Source organism: Sinohyriopsis cumingii, chromosome 1 (assembly GCF_028554795.1).
Source record: "Sinohyriopsis cumingii isolate HCF-2022 chromosome 1, ASM2855479v2, whole genome shotgun sequence".
NCBI classification, from domain to species: Eukaryota; Metazoa; Mollusca; class Bivalvia; order Unionida; family Unionidae; genus Sinohyriopsis; species Sinohyriopsis cumingii.
Window position 1 is genome coordinate 86,265,955 of NC_142961.1, and position 22,540 is coordinate 86,288,494.

At 36.3% G+C, this 22,540-nt stretch overlaps 1 protein-coding gene across 1 annotated transcript; it reads left to right on the forward strand.

Moving 5' to 3' along the window:
• The first annotated feature begins 3,283 nt into the window (after window positions 1-3,283).
• Window positions 3,284-21,491, forward strand: LOC149807285 (putative defense protein). The gene is made up of 6 exons (XM_089936169.1): window positions 3,284-3,340; window positions 9,828-9,997; window positions 11,343-11,550; window positions 12,911-13,077; window positions 15,100-15,191; window positions 20,614-21,491. Exons 2-6 carry the CDS (start codon window positions 9,977-9,979, stop codon window positions 20,981-20,983), a joined length of 858 nt encoding a protein of 285 aa, XP_089792295.1. The 5' UTR covers window positions 3,284-3,340; window positions 9,828-9,976; the 3' UTR covers window positions 20,984-21,491.
• The last annotated feature ends 1,049 nt before the right edge of the window (window positions 21,492-22,540 follow it).

Genomic DNA, 22,540 nt, shown 5'->3' on the forward strand with positions numbered 1-22,540 from the left:
TTCATTCCAAGGTAGCTCATTCAGATACTGTGCTACACTGTCGTAAATCAAATCTTGTAATATCTATAACCGTTTGTGTTGCCTTGTTGCAGGGTGACTTTTAAAGTTTAAGAGATCTTGGAATTGTACTTATGAATTTTTCCCCATATTGCTACTATTTCAACCAGCTTGGTATCAGGGCTGTTGCCGCTTAGCTCAATGCCGTCGTCATTAAATGTAATCTGTAAATCTTCATGCTTGTAAAACATTGGTCAGATCTTGCTTCTCTTTGATATAAAATAAACACTTGTATTATCTTGAAAGTTATTATTCAATACATTAGGTTTATAACATACGTCTATTCAAGTCAAAACCTTTCAACAAATATGCATAACTACGGATACCGACATTGTTAATGTTCGCAATGTTCAGCAATGTCCAGCGATGTCGAATAATGTCCAGCGATGTCTAGCGATGTCCCGCAATGTTCAGCGATGGATTTATGAGATCAAACGTGAGACATTCAGAGTCGAAAATACCATTCTGATGATTTAAATCTTGTTTGGCAGAAGTGTTCATAACGATTAGCAAATTGACTGGTTCAAGACTATGAGTTGTGCTCTCTATTGTATATAAACAATAGTATAGAATGGCATAATAAGGTCAATGGCTGTCCCGTCTCGTACAGAAACGTCCCATTTTACAAGACAGTCCAAGCGTTGAAATTCTATTTTTTAAAAAGTGCAACAGAAGAAGACGGGTTTTGATAGAAACGCAAGAGCTCCAGAGCCAAGATGACGAAGAAGCCATTTTTTTTCCCGCTGACTAAATGGGCGTTCATACCTCAGCTGCTTTAAAATTTTCTCTGTTCGAAATTTTCTTGAGAAAATGCTTAGATTTAATGTACAAGTCATCGAGGTAATGTAGCTGCGTTCCCTCTAAGACGGTAAACCTGTCCCCATAACTAGCTTTATATTCTGATGGACGTTATTAAAAATCGTTATGGATACATTTATCGGTCTATGGTTCCCCCAACAAGGAGCAAAAGCGATGGGGCATAAAATATGTCATCTAAAGGTGGTAATAACAATGGCAATAAATGTATTTACCTTTTTGCATCTTGAATGCCCTCAAAATGTACATTCTTAGTTATTTCTATTACACGAGTTCCAAAATTTGATCCGTAACACGAAACTGTACTGCAAATGTCGACCAAATTTCCAAACGAAATCACATTCCAAACGATAATTTACTGCGCTCCAAAACGAAGTGAATTCGATATTTACTAGCAAACAATGTTTGATCATTCGTCTTCTTGAGAATGTCGATTAACAGAATTTCATTTGTTTTCACTTCATGATTCCAAACTTTCAGTTACAGAAAAGAAACATCTTGTATCTTGCTTTTTGTCCATCCAGTTCCTCCAGCCAGAGGCACAACGTACTGAATCTACGCAGCTAAATAACTCCAGTTCATCACAACTATAGATAAGCAGAATTCAGTTCGATCGACAGAAATACAAAATACATCCATTCTTGACAAACTGAAATAAATTGTTCCAATGCGCAATCAATCATAGTATGACTCTAAATTTCAATTTCAGGTAGACCAAAATGAGATTTCTGTTTTAAACGAATGACAGTGAGCGGTACGCTACTAAGTTAAACGGTCGCAGGGTGAGTCTGTCTTCGCATGAATACTGTCATTGTGTATTTTCTTTAGCTAAGCTTGTGTATTTACTTTGGAATCAAGCATAAATTCAATTACTTTGCTTCTTATAGTGTCTTCTTTTGATTATTCAGTCTTAGGTACAAAAGCAAACTAAGTTTATAATGGTTATTAGATTTGCATAGGAAACTACAGGACAATTAACATTGTGGAGTATAGCTCAGAAAAACTCGTTCATATCTTCCCATACAAATGCGGGAACCTATTAATCGAACCTTGCTGATCAAGTAATTCTTTATTCATTTTAGTAATGCTCTCGCACCTTAATGCGAGATGGTAATACACAAAAATATAGCTGTTTGGTTTAATCAAGTTAAGCCTTGATTGACAGGCCCAATACGGACAAATTCATACTACATCTAGACATACATAAGTACAATTTCACTTTTTTATGTGGGTTATATGAACACTTTTAATATTATTGGCAGTACCATTCCTGGCAAATGGTAGCTATGTGCCTTCTAAGAAGACACAGAGGCAGCCGACCAGAGCTGTCCGGGCTCATTCATACACAAATATATAAATACTAAAGTTAAATGTCCATGAACTTAAATAAATACTGGTTTATTTTCTTCAACTGATTTGAAGTAGTGTGCTATGCTATAGATTCTTTCATATTTTTTTTCAATACTCGGAAATTCTGGACCTTTTCAGAGATGGTCCAATCAACACCTCAAACTTCTGGACTAAATTTTGTGATGGCGGGATCAACACCTAAACCGGATGAAACTCTTCCAAATTTTTTAGATAGAATACCATTTATATGTCTGTTTTGTTTTGTTTTTGTATTTGCTTTCATTTTATAAACTGGTCACACTATCTCTTATTATTGCAATATGTTAAGAACGTGCTGTAATTATATGACAACCCATTTTCTATTTGTACTTCACGTTGTCTTATCATATTGATATATATGAATAATACTTGTTCAGTCTTATCACTTGAAATCCTCTCAAAATCAAAAGACAATAAATATCATATTCCTTACATATGCGTAAATTCATATATACCTACACAGAAGCACACACACACACACGTAAGTATCTACGTACGTACGTACCTAAGGCTTTGGTTTCTTGACATGACAGTCGAAAAATCCCGCTTAAAGCGAAATAGATTAATTCAGTAAATTATCTTGTTGACTCAGATTGTGTTCACCCGTTCATCTTTACCTTGTACAAACAAATACTCGTTTGGAAATTTTGATTGGGACAAATTATGTGGTCGTATTTTCGGAAAAAATGTAAATATGTCCTTTCTTCAATCACAACCATTTCGTAACTCTTGAATGAATCAAAATAGAAAAAGAGCAATTTTTTTATACATAATTTAATATGTGATAGATAGATAGATAGACAGATAATGTGAACGACTACGTGATAGATAGATAGACAGATAGATAGATAGATAATGTCAATGGCTAAGTGGATGACAATTACTAGGCGAGTGACACTCATTGCATCCTAAACCGCGGACGCTTTGAAGTTACCTCGTACTTAACCCCTGGGCTATGGACCAGTAGCATCGTATGAATGTCTCCAGTTATAAATGTAGTCGCTAAATATTTCCGTTACTACACCTGTTGTATGTTGTCAGAGGCGCGCCTCTTCTCTTATTCGTAAACAGTTTCAGGGTAAGTTTCTCTCTCTCTCTCTCTCTCTCTCTCTCTCTCTCTCTCTCACACACACACACACACACACACGCACGCACGCACTCGCACACACACACACATACATACATACATACATACATACATACATAGACTATGATAATAGCTTGAGTTTTTGTATCCTTATTATATTTTCAATGATATTTCACAAGTTAAACATAAACTCGTAATCCAGGGGTCGCGGGTTACGCGGGTACGCGTTGACTTGTCCTTGGGAAAGGCACTTACCTCCCGTTTCCTCGGCATCATAAAGTCATTAATGGGTTAAAAGTGCCATCAAAACAAAACAAAAAGTTGGTTACTTAATTATGTTTCCTTATTCAGTAATTAACTAAGAACACGCTTACGATCTGTAGGAGATTTTGCCCGTATGACTGGTTATATTTAATATTTAATAGTTCTATAAAAGCTGTCTTTGTTTCAAGAAATTATTTGTTTTCCTCCAGCGAAATAAAGGGGTAATTTTCGTCTAGTCACACACCTCACCAAATTTGTTCATAATTCATTAAAACTTTAAAAATATAAAGAAAAACCATAAAACTATCAAATACTTATCAGGAATCCTCAAGTCAATACTTATAATAGGCATGAAACTTAGCAGTCAGTTTGACATCACAGGACAGTCTCAAATTTACAGACACACACACACACACACACACATACATACATACATACATATATATATATATATATATATATATATATATATATATATATATATATATATATATATATATATATATATATATATATATATATATATATATATATATATATAAGCAATAACAACTTGGGAATAGGATCACAAATGATTTGCTATTCATCACAATATCACAATGTTCTTTTCTCAGAATCAATGAATCAATTCAACATGTTATTTACTTACTGGCTAATCAGCATTACTTTCTTTATATTTTGTCCATTTCATTCGTTCGGATCTAAACATGTACACTTTCTAGGGACAGACGACTAGCCAGATATATGTCAGGGTTGGTTGTTAGGTGGAAGACCAAATAAAGGGAGGGAATAACTCATGTTGAAGAGTGGTAGGGATGCCACAGGAAATTACATATATTTTTGACATCTCACTAGTTCTAGTTTCTTTGATCTGAAATAACCCAAAACGAAGCCAAACAAGAACGTTTATGAATATTTAACAGAAGAAGTTGATGTTGTCGTCGTAAGGATAAATATCATTTTACCTCGAGTCTCTGATCTGTGACTTAAATTTCCCCGGTGGAAAAAAAGCTATATTATTGTGTTTTGTCCCGTGCGAGACACAGATAAAGGAATATGTATCCAAAGGTTTGGTTATAAGATATAATTTCCTTCCGGCAGATCATGAATACCTATAGTACTAATATTAGTACCCTTACTCGTACCTCGTGGACAGGGTACTAACATGAGCATATACCTGTTAATGGAGCAAGCCGGGTGTGATTCACACCCGGCGCTCTTTTAGCCTAATAATGACACTTTAAACATATTCCTTGCATATAATCCAATAAATTGAGTAGTCCTCTTATTTAATACTGGAAGTATCGAAAATCATTGTAGAAATAGTTGTAAAATCTCGTTTACCTTTCTTAGCCGATATTTTCGTTTAGATCGTCCGCCATATTATTTCAAATAATGATTACTTCCGTTCTCAGCCTCGTTTGTTTGTGTGCCATATAAAGACATTGACGCCTAATTTGGAAATGTAAACAAATCGTAGTAAAAATTTGGCGCCGTTTGGGTCAGAAATTCTGCGCATTAAAAGTAAATACGGTTTATCGGCAACTTTGAAATTCACCAAGAAGCGATTATTCGCACTTGATTGATAATAATATAGCGTAGAATATCGAAAATATGGTCTGACAAGCCTTACATAGAAAATGGGTCACGGCGAGAGTCTCGCGTTATCTGTCATGGCGGACAGTATAAGGTTAGAGTAACCATGCCAATTTATTTTATCGCGTAAGGGCTTAATAAATTCAAAATAAGCCAAACTTCTTTCACAAGATGATTATACTTATGTAGTTGATTTCTACACTGTTTGTTTTTCTGACTTTAGTGATGATATTTTTTGCTCCATTACATGATATGGGATCAGTTCGTAGCCTCAACCACAACAATATCAAGTTGAGGCTACGACATCGTAGCTAGAATACCTAGTCCCGATGAATAGACTCCGTGTGTGTGTGTGTGTGTGTGTGTGTGTGTGTGTGTGTGTGTGTGTGATTTGGATTTTTAACGTAGCTTTAACAATTTTTCAGTCATATCGCTACGATGTCTGTAGTGTGGCAGTTTATAGTGCTGTCTAGCACTGGGGTATCATGCCGCAGACATGCAGCATGATGTCCTACCCAGTCACATTATCCTGACACAAGTTCGACCAGTCCTAACACTATCCTCTTAATGCTGAGCGCCAAGCGAGGCATCTTTTAGTACCATTTTTGAAAGTCTTTAGTATGACTAGGCAGGGGTTAGCTCCCGTGATCTACCGCATCGAGGTGGACGCTCTTGAAACTAGGCCACCGGAGCGGTCACAAAGGTAGGTGTACGGATTTTGGACGGAGGCGCTAAGTTACCAGCCCTTTTTGTTAAAGTCTAAAATAAAGGCTAATATATGTATTTAATTTCTAAAATACACTTTCATAGCTTTCAGACAACAGCGTGCTGCTGGGAGTTTGCTCTTATCTTTGCTTCCTTTTGATAACTCACGTTTCATACATTTACCACAATATTCTTTCAGCACCCACCCCACCCCACCCCCACCCCCACCCCCCATCAAGGGTAATTCATTGTAATCACTCTAACATATGTATCATGTATCAGAAGGACAATATGACATATATTACGTTCAGGAAGCGGTTCACGACTTTAAAAAAAATAACTTAAAAATCGGCAACAGACAAGATACCGGCTTACTGCTAATTAAAAGGGACATCATATCTAAATGAAAAAACACCGTTTACCGCTAAAATAAAACGACTTACCCTTATGAACTATAGTTTTGTCCATTTCTGAAATGCCTGCTGAACACTTTTCAAAAGCTGTTAATCGACATTTTTAATAATCACTATTTTGGCAAACAATAGTCGTTAGCAGTTGATTTTTTTTAGCATCAAACGCTATTTAAAAGCAGTTGACTGTTTTTTTTTTCTTCTGTAAATGGACATCATAGTAATAGACGTGAAGGACTTGATAGTTTCGTACACCACATTGACGGCGTAATAAATAACAGAATCACTCAAACCTTTGTCTCGGACAGGCGTGATGGGAAATAGGAACATCGACATGACAGTCTGGAAATGTGTTATGAATCTTTTTATTACACAAACAACATACCAAATAACGGCAGAAAGAAAGAAATTGTTTTGTACACTGACCTTTGACGGGCGTGGCCATGTACAAGCAATGCCTTCAAAGATCACCTGTCCAGTAAATAATTGTAAAGATGCATTGTGTTAATACTACTAGAAAAAGCTTTTAAAGATAAGTATAGAGTAAATGCTAAACTGGGATGCAAACGGAGTCTTCAAAACAGATTTATAGCTGTATATAAGACATGAGTATGTTGGCTCATTTTTTCATCAAACGCATCTAATTGGGTTTTATTCATTATTCACGTTAGTAGGAAACGTTTTTGAAGATTCTAGACCAGTCAGTAAATGATTAAATTAACATTATAATCTACAATCATAATAGGCACTTTGTCCCATTTTGTCTTCGTTAAGTAATAATTTCTCAACTCTCTACAACACCTGTATTACATCTCAGAATAGACATTACAGTAAAAGTTACAAGACCAGGCAGACTTATGGCAATTATTCAGAATTAAACATTATTAAACTAGTAGCAGTAGGTAGATATCGTATTTTCAAGAAAAGAACCAAATTTAGCAAACTGGAAACCATATAAAATGTATTTTTATAAGGACTATTTTTATTATAAGCACTAGAATTATTTTTCTTAATCCTAAACACAGAACATTAATATTTTCTGCCTGCCACAATTCGCATCAACTAATTTTGAAAATCAACAAATATAACGTCAGACTAAAATAAAGACATAAAATTAGTACTAATTTCTAGGTCACACCTGCTACAATTTTGACAATAAAAGAAAAATCTTAAAAACACTCAAGTATAAGACAATCATAATTCGATAAACATGTTGTCAAGCTCCGTCGCTAGGTCCAGGTAAGCAAGGTATTGCGATAATAAAAAAATTCTTCATATATGATCAGAAATCCTTATTTAGCATGTACCAGTTTGGGTACAGTCGCATAGCCTTTAATTTGTTCATTAGTATAACAGGTGAACATTGTTCAGGACATTAATTGTATAACAAATAGAAAGCACCAAGCTCACACTTTAATATATTTTGGTAGAAATTAATCATGATAATTTATGTACAGAGTTCAAAAACACACACACAAATTTCTGAATATATTGATGGAAAGTATTATAATGTACGAAGGGCTCAAAATGATAATTTGTTTTTATTAACGCACAAGGATCGTCGAAATAATGATTTTTACTCATCTTGCCTAATTTATCTGATCCTGCTAAAAACAAACAGAATCCAGTTCAGTTTCTAATTCAACAATTATCATTCATTAACTTTATCAAAATCCATAACAACATTATTTTGACCAGCAAGACTCACAAAAGAAGTAACCAGCTGAACTTTGGATTTTCTCTGAATAATCAGCGCAGAGAGGTTACACTCTCATAGCATCTCCTGAGTCATTCTTCAGCAAGTTGTGCTAATTTTCCCAGCATTTTTAAGGTACTTTTTTGGGTTCCTCTCCTGGTCATATTTGAGATCGTGCTATCTCTTGTCTGTATATAATTGCTGGCGTTTAAGGGCGGTTGCGCACCTTATCAATACTTGAACATGTTTACAATTGTTACATCAAAGTGAATTATATATATATATATATATATATATATATATATATATATATATATATATATATATATATATATATATATATATATATATATATATATATATATGAACTCATTGTCCATTATAAATCTGGATTATTCGTTGAGTTGGCGAACACGACCTATACCAACTGAAAGTAATAAAATCAGTGCTCGGGCCAGTACACCAGGTTAGTTCCAGGTAGCCGAATAATTACACTAATTCTTTTGATGAGTAGATGAGCGGTTTAACACCTGTCCTCTTGCGCCACTAGCATTTATTGTCCCTTGTCAAATACAAGCACGGCCGTAGACAGCGATCACGGGCCCTGGGGTAAGAAACACCCGGTCCTCTCCTAGTTCTTGTTCAAAAAACCTTTTTCTATTATAAAAGTAAACAGTGTTGTTCGGCCCGGCCCCCTTACGGGCCCGGGTCTCGGGGATATATCCCCGGTATGCACCCCAATTTGCGGCCTTGAATACAGGATGTTGGTATATACTCAATTAAGACAATAAACATATCAATCAAACATTAGCGGTAATGTTGACTCCAGAACACTTCAGAAGTGTTAAGATAGCGACTGGGGTAATTTTCACTACTCCAACGGATTAAGGATAGGTGGGTGAGCCGTCGTTGACAAAATCATAACGTGGGATAGCGTGTATGTGATTTGATTTTTTAACGTAGCTTTAACAATGTTTCAGTAATATCGCTACGATGTCTGCAGTGTGGCAATTTATAGTGATGTCTAGCACTGGGGCATCATGCTGCAGATATGATGTTCCATCCAGACACATTATCCTGACACCAGGCAGACAAGTCATGACACTAACCTTTAAATGATGTGTGCCAAGCGAGAAAGCTGTTTGTGCCATTTTTATACGTCTTCGGTATGACTCGACAGGAGTTCGAAACCGTGATCTTCCGCAGCCGAGGATGACGCTCTAACCACTATGCCAGCGGAGCGGTTACCGTGGGATAGCAGCAGTAGAGTTGATGTCGAGCCCTGTGCTGTAGACATTTCATATGGTTTCGGACCGGATGGTCAAGATACAGTTGTTTATGAAATGCACAAATTCCTTATGTCCTGTAATCACTTGCACCATCAGAAACAGTTCCACCTCAAGATGTTAGCAGATAATAATTATATCATCTTATCCTTATCCTGCAACATAGTTTGAAGTGTCATTTAAGCAAGACATACCACACAAATTTAAAAGTATAGATATCTACAACACTGCGCAATGATTATTTTATATGCAAACTATGAAACAGCACAATTTGAGAATTGTATGCGATAGTAATCGAACATGTGGTAGCGTAGGTAAAGAGATATGGTAACGTTGGATATACCGCTAACGTGTTAATTATGACTGGTCGCTGTGAAGCGAGGATGATGTTCTATCAGATTAGTTCAGGGTTTGTGCAGTGTGGATAGCTAGCATGCTTTTGAGTAATTTAAGTGAGGGAATTTTATGTACGTGTAGAAAGTAGTACATACAGAGATTATGGGGTAATTTTGTCCTTTAAGGAACAACTTTCTGGGTTGAGACGGTACAGTACGAAGACAGAAGTCCGAAAGAAAAAAAAGAAGTGACGAGTTTAGAATAAAGGACTAGGAAGTCCAGAAAGGGTTGAAGCGTAGAGAATAGCCAGGCTCGAGGAAATAGGAAGACGTTGATGCACGGTCAAGGAAGGAAGGTGATGCAGTCAGTCGTGGATATTGCGCTCTTTTCACCACTCGTTATTATGATGAAATAAATCCAAATTAGACATTGCCATTTAATTCTGTTGACAGAACTTGGATTGAACTGGAGTTGCTACTATAAATTATTATTAATTACATTTTGTTATTTTTCTTGTATGGGGGGCTCTTATTGCATTATTTCTTCCCAATATTCTTGCTCAGTTCTCTGTTGAAATTCTATTTTTCCACTCCCACCGTGCGTTAGTATCGAGGGAGGTCATCCTCTAGATAACGACAGCCAAATCCAATTAACCACTCCTCTTACAAACAGGGCGACGTTACAGGTTTAGATGGCTAATCTAGTATCTCGTACACCTTTAAGAATATGTCAAATATTGTTTCCAAATTTATCAATATTGATTATTAATTTTATATAGCATAAACAGCATGTATTGGCGATATTTTGTACGTTCTCAAAAATGGTCTTTTTATCACAGAGTGTTTATTAATATTTGTCACAATGTAGGTGCTGATGGTAGGTCTTACAACTATCTGAACGAGTCATTGAATTTTTGAAATTTGTTCTAGCAAGCAACAATACTGTCCACTTTCCAAATCATGCTAATAAAAATAAAAAACTGTTGTCTCCAACAGCATAGTCCATTTTCACTTTGAATATATCACGTAATGATGAAAATTGGCCATAACATTTTCTCTTTGTCTCTTAAAAGTATGTAGGTCAACTGCAGATGAAGCCTACCTTAAATATTGGTGCTCAGTGTGTTATGTTCTTTTGTCCAATCATCGATCAACTATTAGGTTTCCACCTAATGTATCTTCAGTGATGATTTCCTGGAATGATAAAGCCGGTGCACATCAAATTAAATTGTTATATGAATTATATCTCGGCTTTCGCCAAATCTTTTTACACTGATCTCATAAAGTTGATGAGATCTTCAGGTTGTACTGTTAAGATGCCCAAAAATTCTTCTACACCAGATACGTATTTTTTTCTAGCTGCATACTGTATTATTTTAACGATATTGCCATCGGGTAATTATGCTATTTATTCCAATGTGACCATTGTTAAATGCAAGATGTAAATCTGTATCTTTTCCGAAACATTTGAATATACCATTTTAAAAGCTTGAAATATAACACATCAATACCTTTTTTCTGCTGAGTGTTGAACACATTAAGCTTTGATCAGGATCTTTGTTTGGAACGTGATTCGACTTAAAAGCGAGTATAGACGGTACGTAAGGCATTGCTTGCTCACTGTAAATTGGCTTTCGATGTATCAAGAAAATATTCACAGCCATATAAGAAGGTATAATATGTCGATTTGTCTTTTTTCAGATGATTCTAAATTTATGGGTATGTGTCTGTTACTCAATGGCTGAACTGATAATGACGTCATGGGGTTTTCGCCTAGGTGCGCCCAACACGCCACTGGTGTGTAAGGACATGTTTCCCATTGGTCACGGTGTGGACGCTCAGCTTTTCGTTCAGCCTTATGACATTATCATCTCGCAGAACATTTATACAGCCGCCGAGGAAGTGCATGGTATTTGTTTGTGTGGGTGTACGTCTGTGTGTGTGTGAGAGAGAGAGAGAGAGAGAGAAGGAAAACGGACGTACTTTCATTGTTCTGAATAAATCTCTCATCATTTTTAAATTAGAACTGTCTATATTGTAGTAAATTTAGAGTATGTGCACTTGGTTATAGCGCCCCGTTTTAAGCAATTCTTAGATTTGTGTGATTACTTGTTTGATTATTGGAATTCGGCGCCATGGAAATATTCCTGGCCCGAACTAATGAGCTAATTAATAGGAGCAAACGTCACGGAGTGAAGTGTTAGTGTGTTTCCATGATGTCCTGGTTCACTAGTAGTGAATTCCGACCAAAACCGAATGAATGTCCCTGTCGTAAAATAGTACATATTAAAATCTAGTGGTATACATTGGTAGCGTGACTGCAAGGACAGTACTTACGGTATTAAACCGGTAAATTACACAAGGGAATAAATAAAAAGGGACTTGGCAGACACCGTTTATGTCGCCATGTGGACGACTATGGTGCAGTTATATCGGCGAAATGTGCCTGGAAAGCATACGTTGACTGGCCTAAGGTGGCGGAGTTAAAATAGTTCCCATTGTTAGGGAGTACTCATATATGTTCTAAGGCGTGAGCGGTTGGTGGTACGGAAACATAATGAAGCCAAAACACGCAGATGTACGGTTGATAGATAGTTGGCAGTTTGGTTTATCTGTGGTCTTGCATTAATTAGAGGAAAATTTAGGTATAGAATGGACACGTCGGGCTTTCTAATTTACAACTGAGGTTGTATGGAAGTCTTTGGAAAGTCGGGGTAAACTTATGACTTCTAGCGAGAATCGCGCCAGGGTTTGACAACCGCTCGGTCAAGTAAATACCCGTGTGCGTGTAACAATATTTTACTGCAGTGCTAAAATCAGAAAAGTTCTTATCGACGTTTTGAACATTAATAGGTTTGTAAATCTTCAGTCAGGCGAGAGTTGACTGCACATTTAAGTTGAGGAGTTTCGTGAAAATATGAAAAATATACTAGCGGGCTCCCAGACGAAGATGTTTTTGGGGATCATATTCAGTTAAATGAGACAGATCAAAGCTGGGTAACCAGTCGCAAACAAAACCGATATAAAAAGCCTATAGATGAGATGTTACTTCCCATCGTTGAACATTACACAAGCTATACCATTTCAAAGGCAAAAGTTTCAGATATAAAAAAAGCATGGCTGTGGAATGATTTGTTTCGTGTTATAGGCTGTTTAATGATTACCAAAGTTTTTCTTTTTCTTTTTCTGAGAAGAATTCATATATTGTATAGCTGATGCTTTGACATCATGATAAGCAGAGAGTAATTTAATGTTCTGATGTATTTTAGTGACAGTGACAGCAAAGAACGAAGTCGTTTATCCAATAACTGGATTATTGGTGCAAGCTCGGATGGCGGATTGCTCCCACCCCAACAGTAACAGGCCCATCGGTACATTTCGACTTCTGGATGGGACTCGCTACCTTAAGACAATAACTTGTGATAACAGAGCAAACGTTAGTATTGTGTTTCTAATTTTATGTGCGTTATTCTCATGTAACCCCATAGTTGAAGTAACCTATGGCCCCGCTGAGATTTGATTGTCCCATCCAACAATGACGCAGCATGTGAGAGCAACATCACCATATTACGCCTCAGGGTGTACAACGTCTATGATACACCGTTTGTGCTGCAAGGCTCCATAACTAATTATTTTCCGACGACGAAACTGCACTAGACTAGATGACTTCATTATACTTTTCATAGGAATTCACTTCAATTTTTGTTTACAGCATTGAAGACAAAAATGAGTTTTGATCCTGATTCTAATTAGTTTCAACACACACACACACACACACACACACACACACACACACACACACACACGTTTAAGTGGTCGGAATTAGTAATCAAATATTCATTTATTGCAGTATCGTGTTGCATTTGTTACAACTGATACAGAAAACTCAAAAGCCAGCACCAATTGTCAGATTTGAAGGATCATGCAGTTCCGCTGAAACTGCCTGTGCCTAGCACTATTAGAAAACTATTACATCCATTAAATACAAACCATAGCAAGAAACTTGGTAAGCCAAGGCAATCTCAGAAGCGTTTCGGCATTTCGTTTTTAAAGAAGAACCATACATAATTACTTAATATATACATTTATAACACATCTTACTCCTCAAAAAAAAAAAATGGAAATCAACAGTAATACGTGCGATAGACTGGGGACGACTGACACTGTTTGTAGGCAGGACAAATATGCAAGGGGAGTAACTGTTCAAGACATTTTTTTTAACAGAAAGGTTTCGTTTGCATCGCTGAACGAGTGCAACTTTAGGAAAATCTATTGCATTATTAGACAGAAAAGATCCACTTAATGGGTATTTAGATTCAGTGAATTATTGCCTACTTTAGTCTCTCGTATCCGTCTTGCTTATTAAGATCTTTCTGAGTCAAAATCTGCCCTGGGACTGTTTATCACACATAATAGTAAATATATAACATTTTTGACCGCTTTGACGGCTATTCACAATTGTATCAAGTAGTGTTTATTCTATGCAAATCTTCTATTGTTATGCATATTTAATTTGCATTTTTCGTTGGTTTTTCTTAATGTCTACATGTTATGTACAGCTGTATTTTGTGCCTGACCTTGTCCAAAAATCAAGTTCATGGTGTCGTAAGCAGTAACATTAATTTTGTAAACGACATAATACACAGCTAAAATTTCTGTAAGATCATAAATTAAATATTCATATAATTATCAATGGAGATAAACAAGTTTATTTGAATCCGAGTCTAAAACATCAGTTGTCAACTTAGAAATTCCTAAACCTGTTGACAACTTTGAATGGTTACCAAAAATTACTTACATCATAGCTCTATTTTTTCTTAAATTTTTATATAATGTTTTTTACTTGAAAAATTATTAATTATTGCCTTAACATCCGAAGCATAATCATTACTTTTGTTGTGTTCAGTTTTTAATTTGAGTGGAATTATTTATTCAAAGTGTTATTCACTGGAAGTAAAATGTGCTCAATAATATTCTAGGACAGAAATTTTAAGCTTGGAGTTCTAGTGAATTCAGACAACGACATTTTGGAATATATTACTTTGATACATCAAAAAGACTGTTAGTTCATCGCCACAATCCAGACCATTGGTATATTACCACGTTCGCGACTACAGGCACATGAGTACATTCAATATCGGAATTTATTTTGAATACCTCTGGAATTCAGTTGGATTAATTCGAATTCACATTCCTTTGTTAAGATCTTGCAGACAACGATAAGAGGTCGCATTCACCAATCAAATCACAGCATTAAAATTTCTGAAAATGTCACGCGTCATTCGTAAAGTATTATTACACGAATATGTAACGCCTTATTTGATAGGCTACTAAGTATAAGTAGACTAGGAATTCCCCAAAAACACAAACTGTTCTCTGTCTCTCAGATCTCCACGTAGGAGATCATATTTTAATCAGATTGACGTTTTGTTTTCTTTCGGTTTTTTTTCTTCTTCAGAGTGCAGTGAGCCACGTGATTAACAGAGAAATGGGATATCACAAGTTCGTCTGGAGGGCTCCGGCTGAAACCGTCGGACCTGTGTACATTAGGTAATGGATATATTACAGCGATAATGTAAATCACCTATGCTGTGAGATTTACATTTTCAACAAGTCTCAAAAGCTTGTTCAAATATTCGCGACTAATCATAAAATCTAAAGATATACCTAACGAAATCAGTAGAAACTGGACATAAACAACTTACGTATATAACAAGTTAATACCAGAAGTTGATTTTGGGGCTCCAAAATTAGACTGAGGACACAGGGGAGGCAACTGTTAAATTGTAAATGTTATTAACTTCCGTAAATGCAAAAGCATCAAATGTAATAAGTATTTCAACCAAAGAAGATCCGAAATTTTACTATAATTTTAGGACAGCATCTTTTTACAAATTAGACTGTACGTATAATGCTTCAAATTGAGTGTTTTGTCAAATTAATGCATGTTCCATGTAAAAATTAAGAAAACTTATTTTTGTTAACATTTTTTCTGCGCGGACAGGTACAGAAAATATCGCGAACATTGTCGGGGTGGGGGTACTATAGCAAGGTGACAAAACGTTCTAACAGGATTAAGAGCGTAACATCATTAAATAACGTATTTCAATGATTGTGAGTTTACTTGTAACGATTTGGACTGCTACTTTTTATTTCTGCATTCAAACATGAATTTTTTGTGTTGTCAGGTTTGTAGCCTATTTCGATAACAGACGATACACGCTAATTTCGATTTTCACTTAATTTCGCTTTGTAATCAGCGTTGATCAATGGCTCATATCCCTGCCGTTTACAGACATAATTATGATTGTGATAACAGTTAATATTGCCACTTAAACAATTTTGTTATAAGATTTAATCAAATTTTTTTAATGTCTATAATTTTTTGTTGAGCGTAACTGGTATTGTACGTGTGACACAGTACATGTCACGAAAGTTCAGTCAGTGACAATTTGCATCATGCAGTGTAAAAATGATTATTTAAAAGCTAATACTTTAAGCACGCATTTTTTCGACTTGTTTTTAAGCATTTTTGACGGCGTCTTTTCATTCATGACATAAACGTATATTAATGGGTCAACAGTGTTGACACATTTTAAGATCTATTCGTTTTCATGGAGAGAGAGAGAGAGAGAGAGAGAGAGAGAGAGAGAGAGAGAGGGGTGGGGGAGAACGATAAGAAGAAAACTAAAATAGTTTATGTTGCATTATCATGATCAGATTTACAACTGGTAGTACTAATGGATACAAGTGCAGAACATGCTGGCTGAGTACAAAGTGGGACTAGCTGGACTTTCTTGTGTGCACCTGCTGGAAGACACTCTTTAGCTGGTTACGACAAGGAACCTCTTGGACACGTTATTAAGTACAACAATTGCTCGTAGCCATAGTACATGCACATCTAGGCTTCCAAGATTGAATATGTGGGCATTAACCTCACCAACATACTTCAAATGTTTCTTGCTGAGGACATGCAGGTAGCGATGGACTCTATTTACCTCAAGCTGAAGCCCCCTGTGGACTAAATGGCCTTGAAGCCTATTGTAATGTCGCCCTCTGGTGGTTAACTTGATTTGGCTGGCGTTATCTAGAGGATGACCTCACTTGATAATATAGGCTGGTGGGAGTGAGAAGACGAAAAAAATAGAATTTTCAACAGAGAACTGAGCAAGGATATTGGGAAGAAGTAATGCAATACGAGCCCCCTTAGAGAAGAAAATTAACAAATTTAATCAAAACAAATTAATAGTGGCAATTCCAATTCAATCTAAATTATGTCAACATAATTTAATAGCAGTGCCTAATTTGGATTTATTTCATCATAATAACGAGTGGTGAATGTCCACGACTGATTGCATCACCTTCCTTCCTTGACCGTCTATCAACGTATTCCTATTTCCTCAAGCCTTCCTATTCTCTACGCTGCACCACTCCTGGACTTCCTAGTTCTTTATTCTGACCTCGTCACTTCTTTTTTTTTCGGACTTCCGTTTTCGGACTGTCCCGTCTGAACACAGAAAGCTGTTCCTTAAAGGATAAAACTACCCCATAATCTCTGTATGTACAACTTTCTACAATTACATAAAATTCCCTCACTTACTTTACTCAGAAGCATACTAGCTATCCACACTGCATACATTCTGAACCAATCCGATAGAATATCACCCTCGCTTCGCAGCGACATGCCATAATTAACACATTAGCGGTATATCCAACGTTACCGTATCTCTTTACCTACACTACCAGATGCTCAATTACTATTACATAAAATTCACAAAATTCTAGCTCACAGCAATCCCCGACTTACAAGATTATTGAAACATTACAAAATCAGATATAAATATGCGATTATCGTTATCTCACGATAATCAGTATCGTCCTAACAGAAAAAAGAAATTATTTCATATAACCCTAAGAAATCCTACACATATTAAAGCTTGGACAGCATGCAATCGTCATTATTTTCAATGAACCAGTAACTGTAAAATTAAAGAGATAAATTGCATAACAACTCTAGCATCAACAGATTTCCATGAATCTGAATAAACGGTACGTAATATGAATCCTAGTTATATAAAAAAAACATTTGCATAAAACAAAAAAACAAAAAAATTAGAAAATTATATGGGAAATTAAAATTGCCTACCTTGATGCTGTCCTCTTTCAAATATTGAGCGTCCTAGCACTAAACCCTGTCTTTTCTTACAAGACAGCCACCTGGTCCCCTCTTCTGGTTTAAAGAGGAAAGCACCATTCTTTTTTAGGCGTTCTTGTAGCCATTTCTTCTCTTTCAGGAAATTTTAGACTAAAGAATTTCGACTAAGGTCGTAACTTTAAATTCACATTATTTCCAAAGTGTACGCCTTAATTTACCCTGCCCAATCGCAAGCAGTGGTTCCTAAATTATCCCAAGATAATAATTTCTTCCGTCAGATTTCAGACAGCATAGAATCTGTGAAGTACGGGACATATCAATTTCCCTTTGAAAATGATAATTTGACATGGGTTCCTATGAAGTGGTAATGGTTGGTAGGTCAAATATTTACTTTCTCATGACAGCGTAGCAATGCCTTGTAAAAATCTCAATGAGTCATAAATTCTAGCCTTTCAAGTTATTTAACACTGACATGGGGGAGAAAAGAAGAAAGGTCGAAGTGACCCTTCACAAAGACTTTTCTGGCTTAAATGTGATAAAATTTTAATGCTCAATGCATTCAACTTTAAGGTTTAATACAATTGAAAATTTGACACTTTACACCTATGCACAGGCCAAGCCCATACGTTACAAATGTGCTACCATTTTGTGCAACGTCTGATGCTGATAGTACGATTTTAGACTGTTCCTTGTGTCAGTGGCACGTCAAGATGAAAAGCTCATTGCTCACAATGATAGTGCAGACTACATTCCCAAGCTCGAGTGCTGCGTATTGCAACAAGTAACAGGCTCTTTAGTACCCATGTAGATGATTCGATAGCAATGCACCTCCATTCCCTACTAGAAAAGTAGGAGGTGGGGAAAAATGGATACAGCTATACTTCTGATGAAAATTAAAGATAAAATAGATCATTTAATAAATATAAAAATTCTGCAGTATCAGTTATATAATGTGTAGATATACTATATATAGTACTGTTTCATGATGCGTTGACAATCACTTGGTTATCAATGTAATTACATGTGTTGTTTATTCATTTAATTAATCGAATCATTACATTCACCGGTGATGTTTACATAAGTAATGGTTGATTTTTTTTTTCCTTTTAAATTTATGGGTTTTTCATGCATTTACAATTAACCTCTACTACATTTAGGACAAATTAACACATTTTCGCGTTGAATAGTTGCAGGATTTGGAACTATCAACAAAATCAAATCTTGCCGCAAAATATGTACGATACACGAAAATCTCATTTGATTCAAAATATTATTAGTCGGGAAAGTCACTTATAATATTTGCTGGTCGATCATTCAACTATTGTAGAGAACTAAAAAGACTATTTTATAAACACAATAATTCACACTACAGGGAACTATCAACTTAACTGAACGTGACCCTGATGATAACCTTGATTAAAACGCCATGAAACAGCTCAGACTGGTTTACTTCAATTACCTTTTACCAATTTTGCAGAAGCCATCCTAGGATCTTATAAAACTTGATATCGTCGATCATGATCTTGAAGGAATTTAAAGCCACAACACTACAGCCTTCGCAGACAGTGTCCAATGCACTGGCACACTTCAAAGCTCATTTATAACAAGGCCAAATAAATGTTTAAGATTACATTCCCATAAGACTTTGTTGTCTGCTGATTAAATTTCGATTACTTCTATTTAAAAATAAATTCAAGTTTGAACTTTGGCCTGGAAACCACTACATGGGTTATATAACTTGATACGTTTGCACTGCATGATTACCACCCGTCATTTTTTTTTAATCAGGTAAATTTGTATGTGAATCTTAGATATGCATGTATCATCTTACAAATCACGAAATGGCGCCGCGATGGGAAGGGGGACATTTCCATCGGATGCCAGCAAAGGGCGGGGGCACCATCAGGAGCTTTTCCTTTTTGCATTTGAAATTTTCATGTTTCTCCTCACCTTAGTGTAACAGGGACAATTCTTCACAAAACATTGGAGCGGGGTTGCGAGGATGGAGGTTGGCAACTGACAAAATCCTTCTGTGGCAAAGTAGGGGCACCACTAAGTACACTCTCTATGGGGCACATTGTAGGGGCGCCACTAAAGAGCATTGCCCTGAGGGCGCCTTGAACCCTCTGGTCGCCACTGATTAAACATGTGGCCTTATATTTTAGTTCAAAATGTGATTAAACCTGTTATAACTTAAGTATCAGTACTATATTTCGTGAGAAAAAATTCTCATCCAGAGTGTGGTGTGACAAACATCTAATTAAAAGCTGTAATACAGATTAATTAGTAGAGTTATGCTGGTCACTGCAGTACTTCACATCCCGAATGATCTTCATCTGCCAGTGATCACTGGTTCAAGACTTCGTCCTGCAATTCGATGTTCATACACAATATTCTCAGAGAAAGATAAAGTGATATTGTGTTTTTAGTGCATCATCTTGTGATTCATACTTAATCACTAAATTGCAATTAAGCCCCCTCCCCTAATAAGCATTTACATTGAGCCTTTGGGCCAAATGTACACGGGTAGATTATAAAATCACTTTAAAAAAATTTAAAACCTCATAAAAGTTACGAACAACTGTATGCATTTACATTAAAATAAGTATACCATTTCAGCAGACATGAAAGAATTGTTGCTTATCACATGCTCTTCAATATTGGAATACGAAACTGTCATATTTCATGGAGTGAAAAGGTTATTTTATATCAGATCCATACTCCATATATTTTGATTGCAAAACCCCTAATGAACGTCGATAAATGTCATGTTCCATTCTTTCAGTCTTTAACTAATGTGAAAGTATTTTTTGACAGAGCTACAATTGTGAGCACCAAGAAAGTATTCTGGACGAATGTCACCTCCCAGATCATCCGCGATTTCTCAAGAGTCACAATGGGCCAATACTGCCACATCCAGCAATATCTAGACTCGGAGATGGCAAACAATACTGTCACCGGGACAACTAGATTGGACGACCAGGCAACAAAAAGTGACCAAAGAACCACAACTAGTCCTAAATCCACAAGTGATTACCGTGAGACCACCAGGCATCAGCATCTATCAAACATCTCTACCGATCGAATGATAATCAGTACGCCCAGTGTGGACTCGAAAGCACACCACAGTTGTTCTCTGCCAATCATTCTCCTAGTTATTGTTTTTTGCATTAATATAACATTGTGATAAATGGATAAGCCACACATGTAAGCACATGGAACCCCAAAATATTATCATCTACTTAAGAAGCAACGGATCTGATCAGAGGTGAACTTCGACAATATATATTTTATGAACCTCAAAGATCCTAAACTTAGTTTTATTTGGTGAGAAAAGCGAATATGATTCAAGCCCAAACCACGACTTTGATTAGGTGAAGGATGGTAGATAAATAATAATTGGAAATAAATTCGTTTCTTTCAGATTTGCATATAATCACAAATTAATGAGCCGCTTTGTTGCAAACTAATCTCATTTTCAACACGAACATAATTATCCACTACAGAGATGGTTTTTATGTAGAAATGAAACTTGCATTTTTAAAGAGAATACAATTGATTCTTTCTGGAATAAATACTCAAACATTGCTAAGAGTCAAACAGTTTGTCACAAATCAAAATGTTTTTGTTTGCAAAAAATGTACCTTTTAAATCATTTTCTCCATGAAATAAACAAATCAATACTGTGAAGAAAATTGTTTTCATAATTTTGTCTGTGAATCAAATTCCTTTCACCAAATTTAGAAGCATTTTCTCAAAGAAAGAAATGAAGCAGATGAAAGATGGACGTGTAATGAAAGTAGCCGTATTATTTAGAGAATTGTTGTTGTTGTTGTTCTAGGGTTTAACGCCATTTTTCAGCACAAGATAGGCTATACATGGCGGCCAGTATAACTGGTGGAGGAATAAGCCAGGGAAGAACCACTGACCCACGAGAAGCTACTGGCAGGCTTTCCCAACTAACCACTCTGGCCGAGCCTTGGACTCGAACCCACGCAGACAGAGGTGAGATGGCAGTGGCAGTGATCCGGAACGGTGAGCGCTTTAGACCACTCGGCCACTCGGGGCCCCACTTACTTAGAGAAGGATCTACCAATAAATATGGCCATTGTGACGTAGCCACCAGATGTTCAGTGGAGACTGACATCACTCACATTTGCATACTTGAGTGCAATCGAATGATTAAGTTTCTCTAGATCATTGAAAACAAAACTTGTAGACATCTGTATAGAAATTAGTCTTTTTAACTTTGACTCAACTTACTTGTGTGTGTGATTTGGATTTTTAATGTAGCTTCAACAATTTTTCAGTCATATTGCTACAATGTCTGCAGTGTGATGTCTTGCACTGAGGCATCATGCTGCAGACATATGACATCATGTCACACCCAGTCACATTATCCTGACACCAGGCTGACCAGTCCTAAGACTAACCTCTTAATACTGAGCGCCAAGTGAGGCAGCTGCTAGTACATTTTTTATAAGTCTTTAGTATAACTCAGCTGGGGTTCGAAACCATGACCTCCCGCATCCGAAAGTTGCTCTAACCACTTAGGCTACTGGATCAGTCCAACTTACTTTTAACCAGTTATTGCATTAATTTCACATGATATCCAACCAATGCAACTTTAGTTGTTTATATTTATTTTCTATACACAGACATGCAAAAACTTAACCTATGCTGATAAATGTGACATGTAGGTCACAGTGTCCTCTTATTTGTAAGTGTGGGTATTAATATAGAC

Excerpts from the sequence above, each read along its gene's own strand:
- LOC149807285 (XM_089936169.1), top strand. The coding sequence starts at position 9,977 with ATGCACGGTCAAGGAAGGAAG. Across the intron at positions 13,078-15,099 it reads CTTGTGATAACAGAGCAAAC|AGTGCAGTGAGCCACGTGAT; the intron begins GTTAGTATTGTG and ends TTTCTTCTTCAG. Across the intron at positions 15,192-20,613 it reads GTCGGACCTGTGTACATTAG|AGCTACAATTGTGAGCACCA; the intron begins GTAATGGATATA and ends ATTTTTTGACAG.